Below are 14,537 nucleotides of genomic sequence, written 5' to 3'. Positions count from 1 at the left end.
CACACATTTCACTTTAATATAACTTTGTCAGCCACATGCAAAGCAATCATGAAGTCACTCCAGTGTATCAAGTTCCCAAGACCTCTAGATATGTGTGAACTTTTACATGCCACCAAAATACCATCTCTAGAAAGCAGACGTGATAAGTTTAAGACAACGTTAGTGTGAAAATCATATGCATGGTGTAGTCAGATACAGAAGCCAGCATGCATATACATAATATCAACTACTAAATACACATGTACATTGACATCAAAACTTAATACTATATGCTGCATAAATTCAAATACATTTACCATTAGATACATACATAATATAATAGCTTGTGATATTAGGATACAATATGATGTGGTTAATATACAGCAGTCTGTATGTTGGCCTGCATAAGAGTCTACATACATACTACAATACTAAAACTAATTGTGAAATACTCATAGTCATATAATAATACATGTACATGCTCACACTTTACAATACTACATACTGAAATGTGTGGAAATCACATAGTCTGTGTATTCCTGTTCTCAAAGACTGAATCATTATACAGTGAATAATCAGTGTATGCACGGGCATCAGTATCATCTTCTTTCATTAGTCTGCATTGACAATAAAAAAATAGATCGATGTGGAGTATAATGGTTTCATACAAATCTATATACAGTAAAATGAACTATTAGCTAAAATGCCAGAACACTCAATCACTTACAGTACATGTACATTGAAACAATTGCCACATTATACAACTGATACTCCAACACAGGAAGCATCATTTTTAATTTTATGTATGCAACTTGTCCCTATCATATTTACTGCAATTATGGAATAAAGATGTTGAAGTTGTACCCACATAAAGCAAAGCAATGCAAGCATACAGTATGTTTTATAAAATCTGAAATTGTCAATACCCACTTACAAAAAGTAAGATTTTAAGTTCTACTGAAATTATATATTGTTTGTAACTCTATAAGTTATCTTGTTTAGCCTGGACTTGCGTATATTGATAAAATAATAACCATATACAACACCTCAGAAAAACTATAACTCATTGTAATTACTGTACACAACGTAGTAGTGTAGACCTGCCCATTGTTTTGTACAAGTGAAGTAACATGTAGTCAACAGAGTATAGTATTACTTCAAAAGTGGTCTTTACAATTATTATGATTGGCTTACTTTGTATCAATGTAAGTGGTCTGTGAGGACTGACTGTAGATGATGGAGCGTGATTTCTTAGGAACACTTGCTTCAGGTTCAGCTCTGGTATTGTCCGACTCACCACTGCATTTCTTGACAATAATGTAATGACATACAAAAAACAAGGAAATGATTATGGGGAAAAAGTAGAGCACGTACGTTATTCCAACAGTAGCTCCAGCAGTAAACCCATTGGAATATGCAATAAGTCGTAGTGATACTATCAATAGTAATGTGTAAAGAATTACTCCATCAAATTTGTTCAGTGCATTACTCTTGTACGGTTGGAACACGTAATGCAAAAGAGCAACAATGACGCTAACAATCATCAATAAATACTGTTCAATGTATACATCAGAAAAATGAACGAATATTATAATAAGAATTGCTTGTCTAAATAAAAGATAAGCAGAAGCAAGCCAGTGAAATCTGTCCTTGTAACATTTTTGAAACTGGATAAACAGTGGTTTAAATCTTGTGAAATTAATTTTATGATTTAAAAATGGTTGAAATAGCAACACAAGAGGTAAACCGATTCCTACTACCAGTTCAGAGAAGAGAGCTATGAAGAAATAAGCAATGTGACGACCAGTAAAGTATTCTGTTGTTGGAGATAAATAAACATAAGTTCTATCAACATCCTCATAGTGAAGGTACCGAAGGAGCCGTAAAGAAGTATCACTGATGGAAACGTATGCTAATGTTAAAGTCAGAATTGTCATTGGAGTAGTCACAATACTGATGAGATGAGAAGCCTTTGTAGAACACCTCGTGAACTGACTGAGTAACCATATCAACACCAAAACTGCCACTGGGTGCACATAATGAACACCTAATTGATCAATAGTGTCCATTCCTTCTATAAAGCATACTTTGTACAGAAATCCAGGATAAAGTTTGAATATGGTGCCTCCAAATATTTGAACTAGTGAATTAAGTCCATCAGAATAATTTACAACCTCCCCTAACAAGACATCCACCACGCTGTAATAATAGATAATTCCAAACAAGTATCCTATACTACATTTTATGTGGCACAAGTATAACACAGAAAAGAAAGCAACCACAATCACTATTATCCAGTAAACCATTACACCAATGATCACCAAGACTGTATACCCAGGATGACAATCATCAACATTGACACATTTAACAGAATCAAAAGGTATAGTATAGCCATCATCACAACTACCACAAGCTGGTCCTGTTCTGTGTGAGTCACACTGGTCATCCTGAACTGATGGTAACACAAACCTTCCTGGACTAATTTCCCTGCGTCTAAAGTTACAATATGTATAAGGACAACGTGATACAGTGGTAGTATTGTCCACCATACCAAACCAGTAATCTCTCTCGATAGTTGGTTCAGATGAACATGAAACAATACCATCAGTGGTATAGCATTCACACTGCATTGTTACCTTGTTATACATGTATCCTGATCGACAAGGAATGAGTTCTACTACAAGATCAAAGTGTAATGAAGCACTAAATAAATGCAACTTTAGTGGAGGACCATTTTGAATACCAGTTATTTTTATGCCTCCAAACTTATCACTTATCAGAATAGGAGTAGTTCCAGTGATCATATAGTTTGTACTGCCATTACTGGTGGTACAGTTCTCTTCACATGCTATAAAAAATACTGCTGATTCAGCAGACTTGTTGTTATAACCCACAACCTCTGCTGGTATTTCTATCTCTTCACCAAGCATTATATCAGTAATGTAATAAGTTACACAATCTGTATCAATACATTTTGCTGGTTCTTTTAGTCTTGTAAAAAAGGGCTGGGTAGATAAATCTTTAGAATCGCTAATTTCAAAGCAAAAGTTGTCTTGTGGGATATAAAACACAGAGTTTGGGTTAGATGAGTTTTCAATTGCAGGTAACTCTGGAACATCATAATATATTGCATTACCTGCTGCTATAGCCCTGTTCTCTTCAAAATCAAAGTAGCATAGTGAGTCATTAACAGCTTGAGGGGTTATCTCACTACATAACAGTTTACCATCAATCACTGGACAACCATCAGCTTTTTGAACATCTCCACTGCAAATCTCATTATTGTTCTCATACAATAACCAATTACAGTTTGTGGCATTTAAATTAGATGGGAACTGAATGTAGATTGCTCCACCACGTCGAAAAGCAAAGTTATGATGGAAATTAAATCTAAAATAGGAAAAGTTTAGCAATACATGGGAGTCACCCAAAAACAGACCAGCACCATTATTGACTGTGTTAGAATGAAAAGTGGTGTTACCCACACCAACAAGTAAAGTGTCTTCCATACTAAGAGCTCCTCCATGATTATTAGCAAAGATTGTTGAATGACCCAACAGTAGTATGGCAAGTTTCCTAATGAAAACATTCATGTCTGAACGATTTACAATTCTAACAATAGAGGTTCCACCTGAATTGCCAACAAAGCTACTGTTGTAAATAGAGAACAGAAAAGCAATGTCAGTCCTTAGTTCAGCATACATAACTGTACCTGAGCTGTGTCCAATGTTGTTTTGAAAATGTGAATCTTTTACATGAAATTTAAAGCTTTTACGAACTATGCCATTGATAAAAATACCACCTCCATTACGTTCATAATGATTGTTTGTAAAATTCAATTCTGTGATATTTATAATGCAGTCCTCTTCAAATACTTGAAATATTAATAGGCCATTCCTTCTGGCAAGAGATGTTCCATAATTGTCTACAGCCTGGATGTCATACAAGGAGACATTAAGGTTAGTAGATAGCAAATCTATGTAAAGCAAAGCACCTCCCATGTTGTTACAGAAGTTTGAATGCATAACATCCACAATATTTGATGACTGTATATTCATTTCAATCAGGCTGATTTGGTACATTCTATTGCTAACAAAGTTAGAGTTTGTCAGAACCAAGTGTATGGGCTGCCCTTCTATCGTAAAGCCAATAACATTTCGCCCATCACTATTATTTCTAAAACTACAAAATGACATGTGCATCATGGTTGTAGTTGATAGTAGATTTAGCTCTAACATTAATGCAGAGGAACCGAAATCAGATTGTGTAACACTGTTATTCACAAAGCTTGTATTGTAAAATATAATACCCAAATTTGTGCTGTTAATGTAAATTGCACCTCCACGATAACCACGATTGGATAGAAATGCACTATTTTTAATAATTACGTCCATGGTTGCATAAGCATTGGAATTTAATACTGTCATAGCAGCGGCATCAGCTACTTTTGCTTCTTCACATTCTAGACTGGTATTATTAATTGCCATATCTCCAAAATAGCCATTGGCATCAAACCTACAATTAGAAATAGATACCATAGTTTCTTCAAGGGCTCCATCTATGTACAGTCCACCAAATTCTGTGTGATTATTTTTAATGCAACATCGTCCACTCTGTGCACCGACACAATGAATAGTATCATAGTTAGCATTGTTGATGACTTGTGTACCAGTAATATTTATTAACCCAGCAACCATATGTAAGTACAATGCATGAACTTCAGAATTTTGCAGAATACAGTTAGTAATGGATAAAATAGTTATGTTAGTGAATGTAAGACCTGCTGGACTACGCTGTAAGGGATCACCACACCCATCCCATGTGATCCCTTCAATAACAACATTACTACAGTTATTACAGGATACTCCACCAGTATTGTTACACATTACAACGGTGTTACCTTGTCCTCTTATTGTAATAGCATTAAGGTTGTGTAACTCTACTATTGTAGTTAATGGGACTGAGTTGGATGCTATGTTGACACAATCATTACTCTGTAAATGGTTTAGTACATAACCAAGTGAAGAACAAGGATAATCTCCTTCCAAACAATCTTCAGTATCATTTCCATCTGTGTTGACAATGATCTCTCTAGTACTTCCATAGACCAGAGGAACAACCATAAGAAACAATAGCAAAGCCATGACAGTTTCCTGTAACAATAGAAACCATTGACATGATGTCTATTTAAGGATAACTGCAGTCATTCTTATGTGCTGGGTATTATTGTGTTAACATTAATGGCATGTATGTGGTATCAGGTATCATGTGACACCTATAAACAAAAAACCCTTCTTTACTTTTACAAGCCATGAGGGTTAATAGGTATTTTACTAAACTACCTGTTTCTAGGTGGTGACTATATAAAGCCATTGTAATGTGTCTATTTTATTGCAACTATAGAGTTTGCTCATAGCTACTGGTTCTATTATGCTTTAATCCACTTTGCTTACTACTGTTTCAATCTGATTACTGATACCTCTTCACCTCAAATATACTTGTATGGCTACGTATCTGACATTGCAAGTAGCAAAGATTTGTGTGCATGAACTCTTGCATGTTAGAAAACCAGAGACACTTCTTTTTTGACTGTAGGCTAAATATTATTGTTGGTATATCCAGCTACATGCTGGGGTACCCCATAGTATAATAATATTATTGTTGAAACAAAGCTTGCAATAAGGTCAAGTACAGTTCCTCATCAGTGACTAGCAGGCAGGTGGCCATATTCATTATTCATCATTTAATTAAGGTGACAAAATCACAGTTACAGCAGGTTCTTTCTGTCACTATAAGAAAATTATGAGAGGCCTACTAAAGATTATGCTTACATTTGTGACCGGATCTGTGAGAAAGGGACATAATTCCACAAGCCTAAATTTACAGTATAAAGCATTGAATACATTGGGTGAAATACTTGCGTATCATTGAAAAAATTCCGTATATTTTTTAACCCTCTTTCTTAGTGAAGGAAAGGACTAACAAGAAAAACCTGGATATCATCTTATTCACCTGCTCAAAAGGAGTTGTAAAATCTTTGTGTTGTTGCAGTAGACCCAAGGATACATAAGTTATGAGCATTTGTTTATGTCATGTCGAAGCGATCGTAAGCAATCAAATTTTCTTCACGAATTTCGCCTTTGTATGCAGTGAAGAAGAGCGAGTAAAGGAAAAACTTACCCAGTAAATGATTCCCCTATTCATGGCACATACGATGGCAAAACTTTTAGCTCTGAACCTCAATCCGTTGGTAAGTTACAATGGTTTTTGTAAGTGCCTGTACAAATCGATTTTTCTGTTGTTGCTACTTTGTAGGGCTGTAACTCCAGAAGTTATTGGCAAACAAAGCTGTAACTTTGCTAGTGGGTACACTTGGCTAAGTAGATTATAACTATTTAATAAACAGGAATTTGAAAAAAATGTAATTATGTCCTGTTTTTGCAGATCCAGTCACATTTGTGGAGCAAGAAGAAACATTTTCTTAGCTCTAAATGATGGTTAGTCTATCTCAACATTGAAACACTTGCACCAGTGATTAATTATGGCAATAATGAATTTTGAAGTGGCAGGATGGAAAGTGATGTGAATTTAGGAGTCAGCTTTGCCTAACCTAATTTTAGGATAGATTCTACTTTCAATGTTGTATAAGGTGTGAGGATCCCAAAAAATGTAAGTACGCGCTAAAAGCAATTGGAGGTTTCAGTATATACAAAGGCATAACAACACTGTGACCATATTGGCTTACCATGAAAGCCTGCTGATATCATACTGTGATGCAGAAGTAAAATTTAGTATACTATAGTTCCCTTAATTTGTAAGTCTTTCATTGCATAGTGTGAAGTGTGTACATAGCAGGATTCTTTTTGTTAGTGACATGCAGGAATTTACACTTGTTAAGATGTACTCGGTATCATCCCACATGCATTATGGAGAGTGTTTGTCAGACCATACAGTTGCATAGAACCCTATGATATAACATCTTCAGAACACATAAATAGATATAATATAAAGCCAGCACGTAGACTACGAACAATAAAGACATTAGCAATATTATGTAGATTACGTAGTTAGCAATAATTCCATTGCTAGCAGCTGCTGAACCAACAGCTGATACTGCAGGTTATAAATAGCCTTTAAACAACCTCCAATAGATAACAGAAGTTATCCACTACATCAGTACTCTGTCAACACACATACTATCATATCAGTATATGCAACCATACAAGTGAATTCCACTTGTTTCCTGTTTATACGGAATGGATCAAGGAAGTATGTAAAAGCCTTACTATAATATTACACACAATGAATAGCTTGGATGCACTTAGAGAGATGATGATATTTAATCCTTCAAGATATATACTCCAGCTATATGCTACAAAGACAAGCATGCATGCCTAGATTGCACACATGTTACTAGGAAACAAGTCACCACTGGATCTGGCTGTCAAGGTTTTGACTCACAACATATATAACCAGGCTCTGAAAAAGCACCAGGTCTCAAATGAATGCTTCAAGGAGATTAAAAGTGAAAACACAAGCATTATCTGGTCAAGGAGAATACATGTACAGGTCAGAGCACAGATATAAGATTAGATGAGGATTGTAAAGTTAAATAATTAGTCTAGTCCAGATATTGTTCTCTCAACTGATTTGGTATAAGTTAATTTCAAGGAATATATCATTGCTGCTCTCATAATTATATAAATGCTGCTCTCCTATAGTTGCCAGGATAAAACTTTGCTTGAAGAAGTAAATTCCCAAGCCATGTAATTCAAGACAAGGGTCATTTGTGCATGCATGGGTAATACAAGTTATGAACTTTGCATGTTTATTGCACATGTAAATAGTCTATAATATTTTAAATGATTTCTTCTATTTTGTATGCAAACTGTGGCTAAAATACTTGTATGGCAAATATGGTTTCTCTAGCAAAAACCTTTAAATTGCTATAATTTAATTAAGTGATGAATTTCTTTATGGCTAAACTGACCATAGCACACACTTGGGTAAAGTACACAATAAACAGGTTATCTCTGCATACTAAGCACATAGCTACAGTACTGCTCAAATATAATGTCACACACTCACGTACGGATCGCCAATGGGCTTGGGAAAAGCAGCCAGCAAAATCAGATCACTCAAGTCTAGCTGATTTTGATTGTGAAATTTGATAGTTTATTCATGTAGCTTTGTGTACTGGGTGAAAAATCAAATCTGCTGACATGGGAAATAAGACCAGTTTTCCCAGACTGGGTCACATAATAATTAGCTACATTGTGAGATACACTGTGACGTAAATTTTGTAGTCCACAGTTTAGGTATACCTTATAGTTATAACTTTTCATTTGCTCAATTCAGTTTTAGCTCCATTTCAGTGTATGCTGCCTATTATACATAACTAGATATACAATCCCCTACTGAACAGCTGAGGGCAGTGACTTGAATTCTCAACTGCCTAGCTGGATTTCTGCCAGGCCAATTTCCTACCACTGCATGGCCTACTAATACCTGAAGATGCTCATACATTATAGGGTTACCTCTCTGCATGGTTTCTCTAACTCTGGGTGATCAATCCTACCTAAGTCTATATCAACACTATTAGCTAATAATATGGCTAATAATATGGTGAGCTGTTTCTGTAGCTTCCATTTCAATTTTCACCATTTTTCAGGTTTTTGAATAAAAGGCAACAGCATCAGTGATACTGTTTAACATGCTGTAATGTTCCTATGAATGGTACATTACATGATGGTCTTTATGCTTTTGAAAATGGATGCGTATTCTTAGGCTAACGGATGCTGCATGTTTATTAATCACAGCATGAGCTGAGTTTAATAATCACAGTGTGAGTTTGCATGGACAAAGGAACTAAAGCAAATAACAACATAAAGCGCCACTTAATGAGATATTTAAGGTCTGTAAAGGTGTCTGAGAGTTAGTGAATCAATTGCACTTCATTAAGTGAGTTTCAATGGGCTGGTATTTTATTGCAGTCCTGTCAAGCATCAAAACTGAATGAAGTAAAACAAACTACCTTGTAAGTAGTGTATTTTGACCCATGCAATCATCCCTGAAAGGCAATGGACAACATTCTAGACATTCCTTCCCATTTTTTATGGATTTGAGACCAAAATTTGTCAAAAGTTATCACAAGGGTAGCTAGCTATATCCCAAACGGAAGGTATTTGCAAACCCACCATTTAAAACTAGACCATTTTCATCCCCTGAGTTGCAAGTTGATCTAAAGGGATGTAACTAATCACTGGACTGGAACACTGGACTGACATATTTTTTTGATTTTTACACATGATATGGTTGGTTGGTTTTATTGAATTGTGTCTTTAGGGAACCTACAGCCTGCTACATAGAGCAGTGACATAAGCAAAAACTGTGTCTTCTAAGGATTTCACTACTTTTTATCATACTTTACGTCACTTGTACACTTCTTACTGCTGTGCTGCAGGGAATGTGATGGTGATGCTTATCCACCATGATATTTTTGAACGAAACAAAGTGATGGCCATCTGAGATACATGTAAGCTATCCACTCTATTGTAGCTACATAGCTATAATCATATTATCACAATGACTGCTATCATGATAGTTCTTATGCTAGCTTGCCTACACGTATATCCAAAATTAGTTTATTAGTGTTGTACAAGCTTTGCCACTCTCTCCAAAACTTTATCGTTGGTTAACCACTAGAAGCTGATCAGTCTTTGTTTACTCTGACTATTCCTCACATTGCAGCAGCTAGGAGGCTACAAGTTTTCTGATGGCCATGAGCTAACAAGACTCAATAAAACCAACCTCACTGAATTGTAAAACCAAAGGCCGATCCAGTAGTGTTCCAGTCGAGGTTCCAGTCCTTGTGTTTAATTACACACAATTTAAAAGGGGGTCGATTATTTCATTGCCAACCCTACATGCATGCACGCAGTGAGAAAAAGATGACAGGACAAGACAAGACAATATGAGCGGCTAGCTACATAGAAATGGACATGCATGCAATTAAACTATACGTATAGCTACACGTACCCACCGGCTCTGACAACTTGATCCGCCGCGCAGTTAGTGGTTAACCTTGACGGGTAGCTATACACGAGTTACAAACTTGAGGACGATCGATGGTGTTTATTGCCTCCCGACTCAAAAAAGTATTGCTCGAATTAATCCCGGCGTACTGTTATGTGGGTATACGTACGTATACTAACGCGATCACGGCGTAACGGTTTATGACAACCGGTCCCCCCGGACCAGTTGCAGCAACCATACTTGGTCCCCCCGGACTACTTGCAGCACTGTAACTTGTCCCCCCCCCCCCCCCCCCCCCGAACAATTTATGCCGCCACAGTTGGTCCCCTCTGCCATAAGTGGTCCCCCACTGGCTTTATCATAGACTCGATCATAGATCTTTGAGAAGGCGTATAGGGCTAGGTACAAAGTGCAAAGTGCACCACTGTGCCGACCTAGCTTCCCGTTCCACTGTGGCCTTCGATGTGGGCTTATAATAATTACTAGTATGTGTACGTGTTATACAAGATCGAGATACTCTAATAGAGCAGTCAGTCAATACTCTAATAGAACAGTCACCTAACAAGCTGCATTGGTACATTTAGCCTGTTAAGGATATCTTGCAAATGAAATGCATGCGATCTTGCGTATGCCATTCTTTAGGTCTATAATATCTGCTGCCATGACTGTCACTCTATACATCTCTTGATCAATGTAGTCCACACATGATAAAAAGCAGTATGATAATGATCTAAACCATTCAAGATATTTTGTCCTGCAAAAAGCTTTAGCTTCTGGGGGGCACAGATCCCTACTCCATATACTGGTGCACCCCCTTTGATAAACCCTGGATCAGCTGCTGTAAACATTAGGGGTAAAAACACTATAAGATACTATAATTAATTGTGCAACATTACAAAACAATATCTAATTAATGGTTAATAATTAATATTTGCACACACACTACACCTTTTATGTACATTTACACTCACTTGTTGAGTTCAGTACATTGCATAATTGCATGCAGAACCCTAAAAGAGAATACATACAATATGCTAAGTACAGCAGGTATAAAAAGTACATATAATATTAAACTATCTGTATATAGCCTAGTTGTAGTCATAGAGAGCCTAGGCTCTAATATACTATGATGTAGGGAAAATGTATTACTAGCATGTATGACACATTTGATTTGGTACAAACTAATTAAGCGATGATGGTACAGCTGGCTAGATGACTTGAATGAAGTGTGGACCAAAAATAGGAGGTGACATTGACCCCTTTGTATAAGCACATATTTGAAGCTTATCAAAATTAATATGGATGATTATTGTAAAGAGGTGGTTTTTATAAAGGCGACCATGAAGTGGTCTAATCAATTAGATCATCAATAATGTCTTAGCTATCTTTAGAACCTAATTACAACATGGTCTTTGTACAGGGGCGGTCTTTGTAAATGGTTAAGAGGTGATCACTAAGTGAGATGTTTACTCTAGGATACACATATAATGATTTTACCATTTCCAGTTTCCATTTCTATTGTTTCTAATTACCCATGTGTAGCTACCCCCCTCAAAAATAACAAAACTCCACAGACCACTATCACTAATGTATTATGTTATAGTGCTCCTTTATGTAGCTATAGCTACCTGTGAATGCTGCAGTGATTCAAGTAACAAATTAAAATTTGCCTTGACAATATCGTGAGCACCTGTGTAACTAAGTTTATGCATTGCTAGTTTTGCATGCAGCACCTGTATAACTATAATTGTTGTTTTACAGCCTTGTTCCATGTCTTCAGTAGTAATGGCAAGGGCAACATTCATCAGTGATGCTGAGTTTGCTGTTACACTGTACGATGCTGTGTGTATGTGTGTGTGTACGTGTGCGTGTGTGTGTGTGTGTGTGCGTGTGTGTGTGTGTGTGTGTGTTATTCATTTTTATGTTTGCAAGAATATCGACTATTTTCATAATTGTAAGCTGTTTGAATACATTGTTTACCTAGTCATGCAAGAAACAACACAGTTTCAGTGATGTGAACATAATCACTTGAGGCAGTTGATGAACCACTTTGATAACAGGCAGTCAAACTGCTACTGGATTTCACAAAAGTGTTTGATAAAGTTTTGCATAGTCACCTGTTCCAAACACTGAGCCATTATGGAATTCATGAAACTGAATTCTCTCAATTGGGTGACTTCTTTACTGACAGAACACAACACTACTTTTAGACAACAAGAAGAGCACTACCTGTAAAGTTCTGATCTATCTGGCATCCCCCTTGGACCTTTCTCCTATTTATCAATGATATCTCCAACAAGATAATTTGAAAATTAGGCTGCATGTAGACTGCAGTCTGATAATTTACCAACAAATCCAATGTAGCAATGGCACAATAAGACTGCAACGTGATCTAGATATACTAACAGAGTTTACTGAACATCTCTTAATATGAACACTTTACATTGGATCACAATTACTAACAAACGTTTGACATACAATACCCTAAAAAAGTAACATCTGCTAAATTCCTGGCATTGGCATTTCCATTAATTGTTACCTCAGACTATATTTACATGTATTTGCAATAAAGCTAAATCCACGCTTGCATTCCTGCAGAGAAATTTGAACAGTGCTGTAATGCCTTAAGAACACAAGCATACTTCAGTTGCGTATGCCAGACTGATAATTGAATATGTAACCATAGTATGGCCACCACACATAATGAGAGACGTTTAGAAACTGGAAATGTTACAGCATAACTTATTTTGTTTTTATGACTTTTCATGATATGCTAGTGTAACTAGAGTATGATAAACAAGCTAAAGTGGACCACAAAGAAGTATATATTGATAAGATGATAATGTTTCATAAGATGCTAACTAGTCTAGGCTTTCAGAGCTATCTATATCCAAACACATCCAGTACACATGGTCATAAGTTAAGATACAGGCAAATCCCCACCAAAATTGAAGCTTAGCTACCATCATTCCTATCTATATACCCTCAACCATCTGGCTATGGAATTTACTACCCTCTGATGTTGTACACTCACAATCTTTAACAGACTTTAACTACAATATTAGTAGTAGCTATAGCGGCGTAGCCCCCAAAATTAGTTTAATCGTGCACATTTTCATAAAAGCATGAAACTTTCCACTTAAATACTATTCCTCATGACATGTCTTTTTTTATATACTGCCATCACAGATTTGACCTTTGGTGACCTTTATGGGCATTTTTTGATCAAGAAATTTGTCTCTTTTTCTCCCTGAGACATTAATTGGCATGTTAAAACATGGTGCCAAAGTAAAGGTCTTGTTGAATGATGCAACTTGGTTTTTATTTGAAGTTACTAGGTAATTTCATTTTTAGTAATGATTGTTTTTATTATCTCCAAAATTCTCTGAGCTTACCTGCCCTTGGGGTGTAAATTACCCATTGGGAGGTAAATTATCTCAAAATTCATGGGTAATATAAATGATCATAACTTTGGAATAAAATCACCTATTAACTTCAAACAAAAGCTTGCAAAAATATTTTCATATTGGCACCATGTTTTAGCGAGTTAATTAATGCCTCAGGGAGATACTGTAAAGACAAAAATGATAAAATTTCTGGGAAAAAATGGCTATAAAAGTCGCTAAAGGTTAAATCTGCGATGGCACTATATCAAAAAAATTATGTCATGGGGAGCACTACTTATGTGGAAAGTTTCATGCTATGATGAATAAGTGCACAATTTTTGCATTGTGCCGCTATACTATAATTTATATACATTACACTCGCTTACTTAGTAAGTGAGATCTGTACATTTCCCTCAAATTAAATTATGATTTAAATTTGCCATCCTATGTTGATAAGAATTCACTATTACTTTCTGCTGTTTAGGTGACTGCAATATATATAGATTAGAGGGTACTCAAAGCTTGTAGGTCTTTGCCTACATATGTGCAGTGTGGTATTTATGTATACAAAATGTATCAGAAATGGGTACAATAATTAAATTACTAGGAAATAACAACACAAATAGTTTCCTGGTTTTCTGATGCTATATCATATTGCAATAGCTGACTTTTGATTTTTATTTAACAGCAGTCTTTTGCTGCCTATATTGCCTTAAATTTGCATTCGATCCTACATGTCTGTAGTACATTCTTTTTTTTCTTTTATATCATAAAGTAGTTTTACCTTTATCCAAACTTGTCAATGAGACTCACTTGATTGATCACAACATCTTAATCCTATAGCTAAGCCCAAGCAAGAGAAATATAATATCTCCAGGACACACTCATTAATATTTGGTATAGCCAATACTCTATACAGGAGTTTACGGTACACGCAAAATGCAAAACACTAGAAAGAATGTGCTATACCAAAACTGCAACAAAAAAAATACAGAAAATGTAATAGTAGCAAGCACTTTTTTATAGTGCATGTGCTTGAGAGTGCTTTTAAGTAAGCATTTGCTGTTTTGAAGCATTAATTATGTGTTTGAGCAGGTACTTAAGCACTTCAGTTATGATAAAGTTCTTGTGAAGACT

At 35.9% G+C, this 14,537-nt stretch overlaps 1 protein-coding gene across 2 annotated transcripts; it reads right to left on the bottom strand.

Moving 5' to 3' along the window:
* Positions 1 to 251: 251 nt before the first annotated feature.
* Positions 252 to 10,165, bottom strand: LOC136262078 (uncharacterized). 2 transcript variants are annotated; one of them, XM_066056220.1, is made up of 3 exons: positions 10,018 to 10,165; positions 1,174 to 5,132; positions 252 to 596 (listed from the first exon to the last, which is right to left on the bottom strand). In XM_066056220.1, the coding sequence occupies exons 2-3, from the start codon at positions 5,121 to 5,123 to the stop codon at positions 500 to 502; spliced, it is 4,047 nt and encodes a 1,348-aa protein (XP_065912292.1). In that variant the 5' UTR covers positions 5,124 to 5,132; positions 10,018 to 10,165; the 3' UTR covers positions 252 to 499. The 2 variants fall into 2 exon arrangements, with proteins under 2 accessions (XP_065912292.1, XP_065912294.1); XM_066056222.1 differs by having other exon boundaries at positions 10,022 to 10,165.
* Positions 10,166 to 14,537: the final 4,372 nt, after the last annotated feature.

Source organism: Dysidea avara, chromosome 7 (assembly GCF_963678975.1).
Source record: "Dysidea avara chromosome 7, odDysAvar1.4, whole genome shotgun sequence".
NCBI lineage: Eukaryota > Metazoa > Porifera > Demospongiae > Dictyoceratida > Dysideidae > Dysidea > Dysidea avara.
This window is presented reverse-complemented; position numbering and strand designations above follow the sequence as displayed.

Coding starts and splice junctions, on each gene's coding strand:
- LOC136262078 (XM_066056220.1), bottom strand. CDS start 5,123: ATGGCTTTGCTATTGTTTCTTATGGTTGTTCCTCTGGTCTATGGAAGT. Junction 597..1,173: donor ACCACTTACATTGATACAAA/GTAAGCCAATCA, acceptor TTGTCAATGCAG/ACTAATGAAAGAAGATGATA.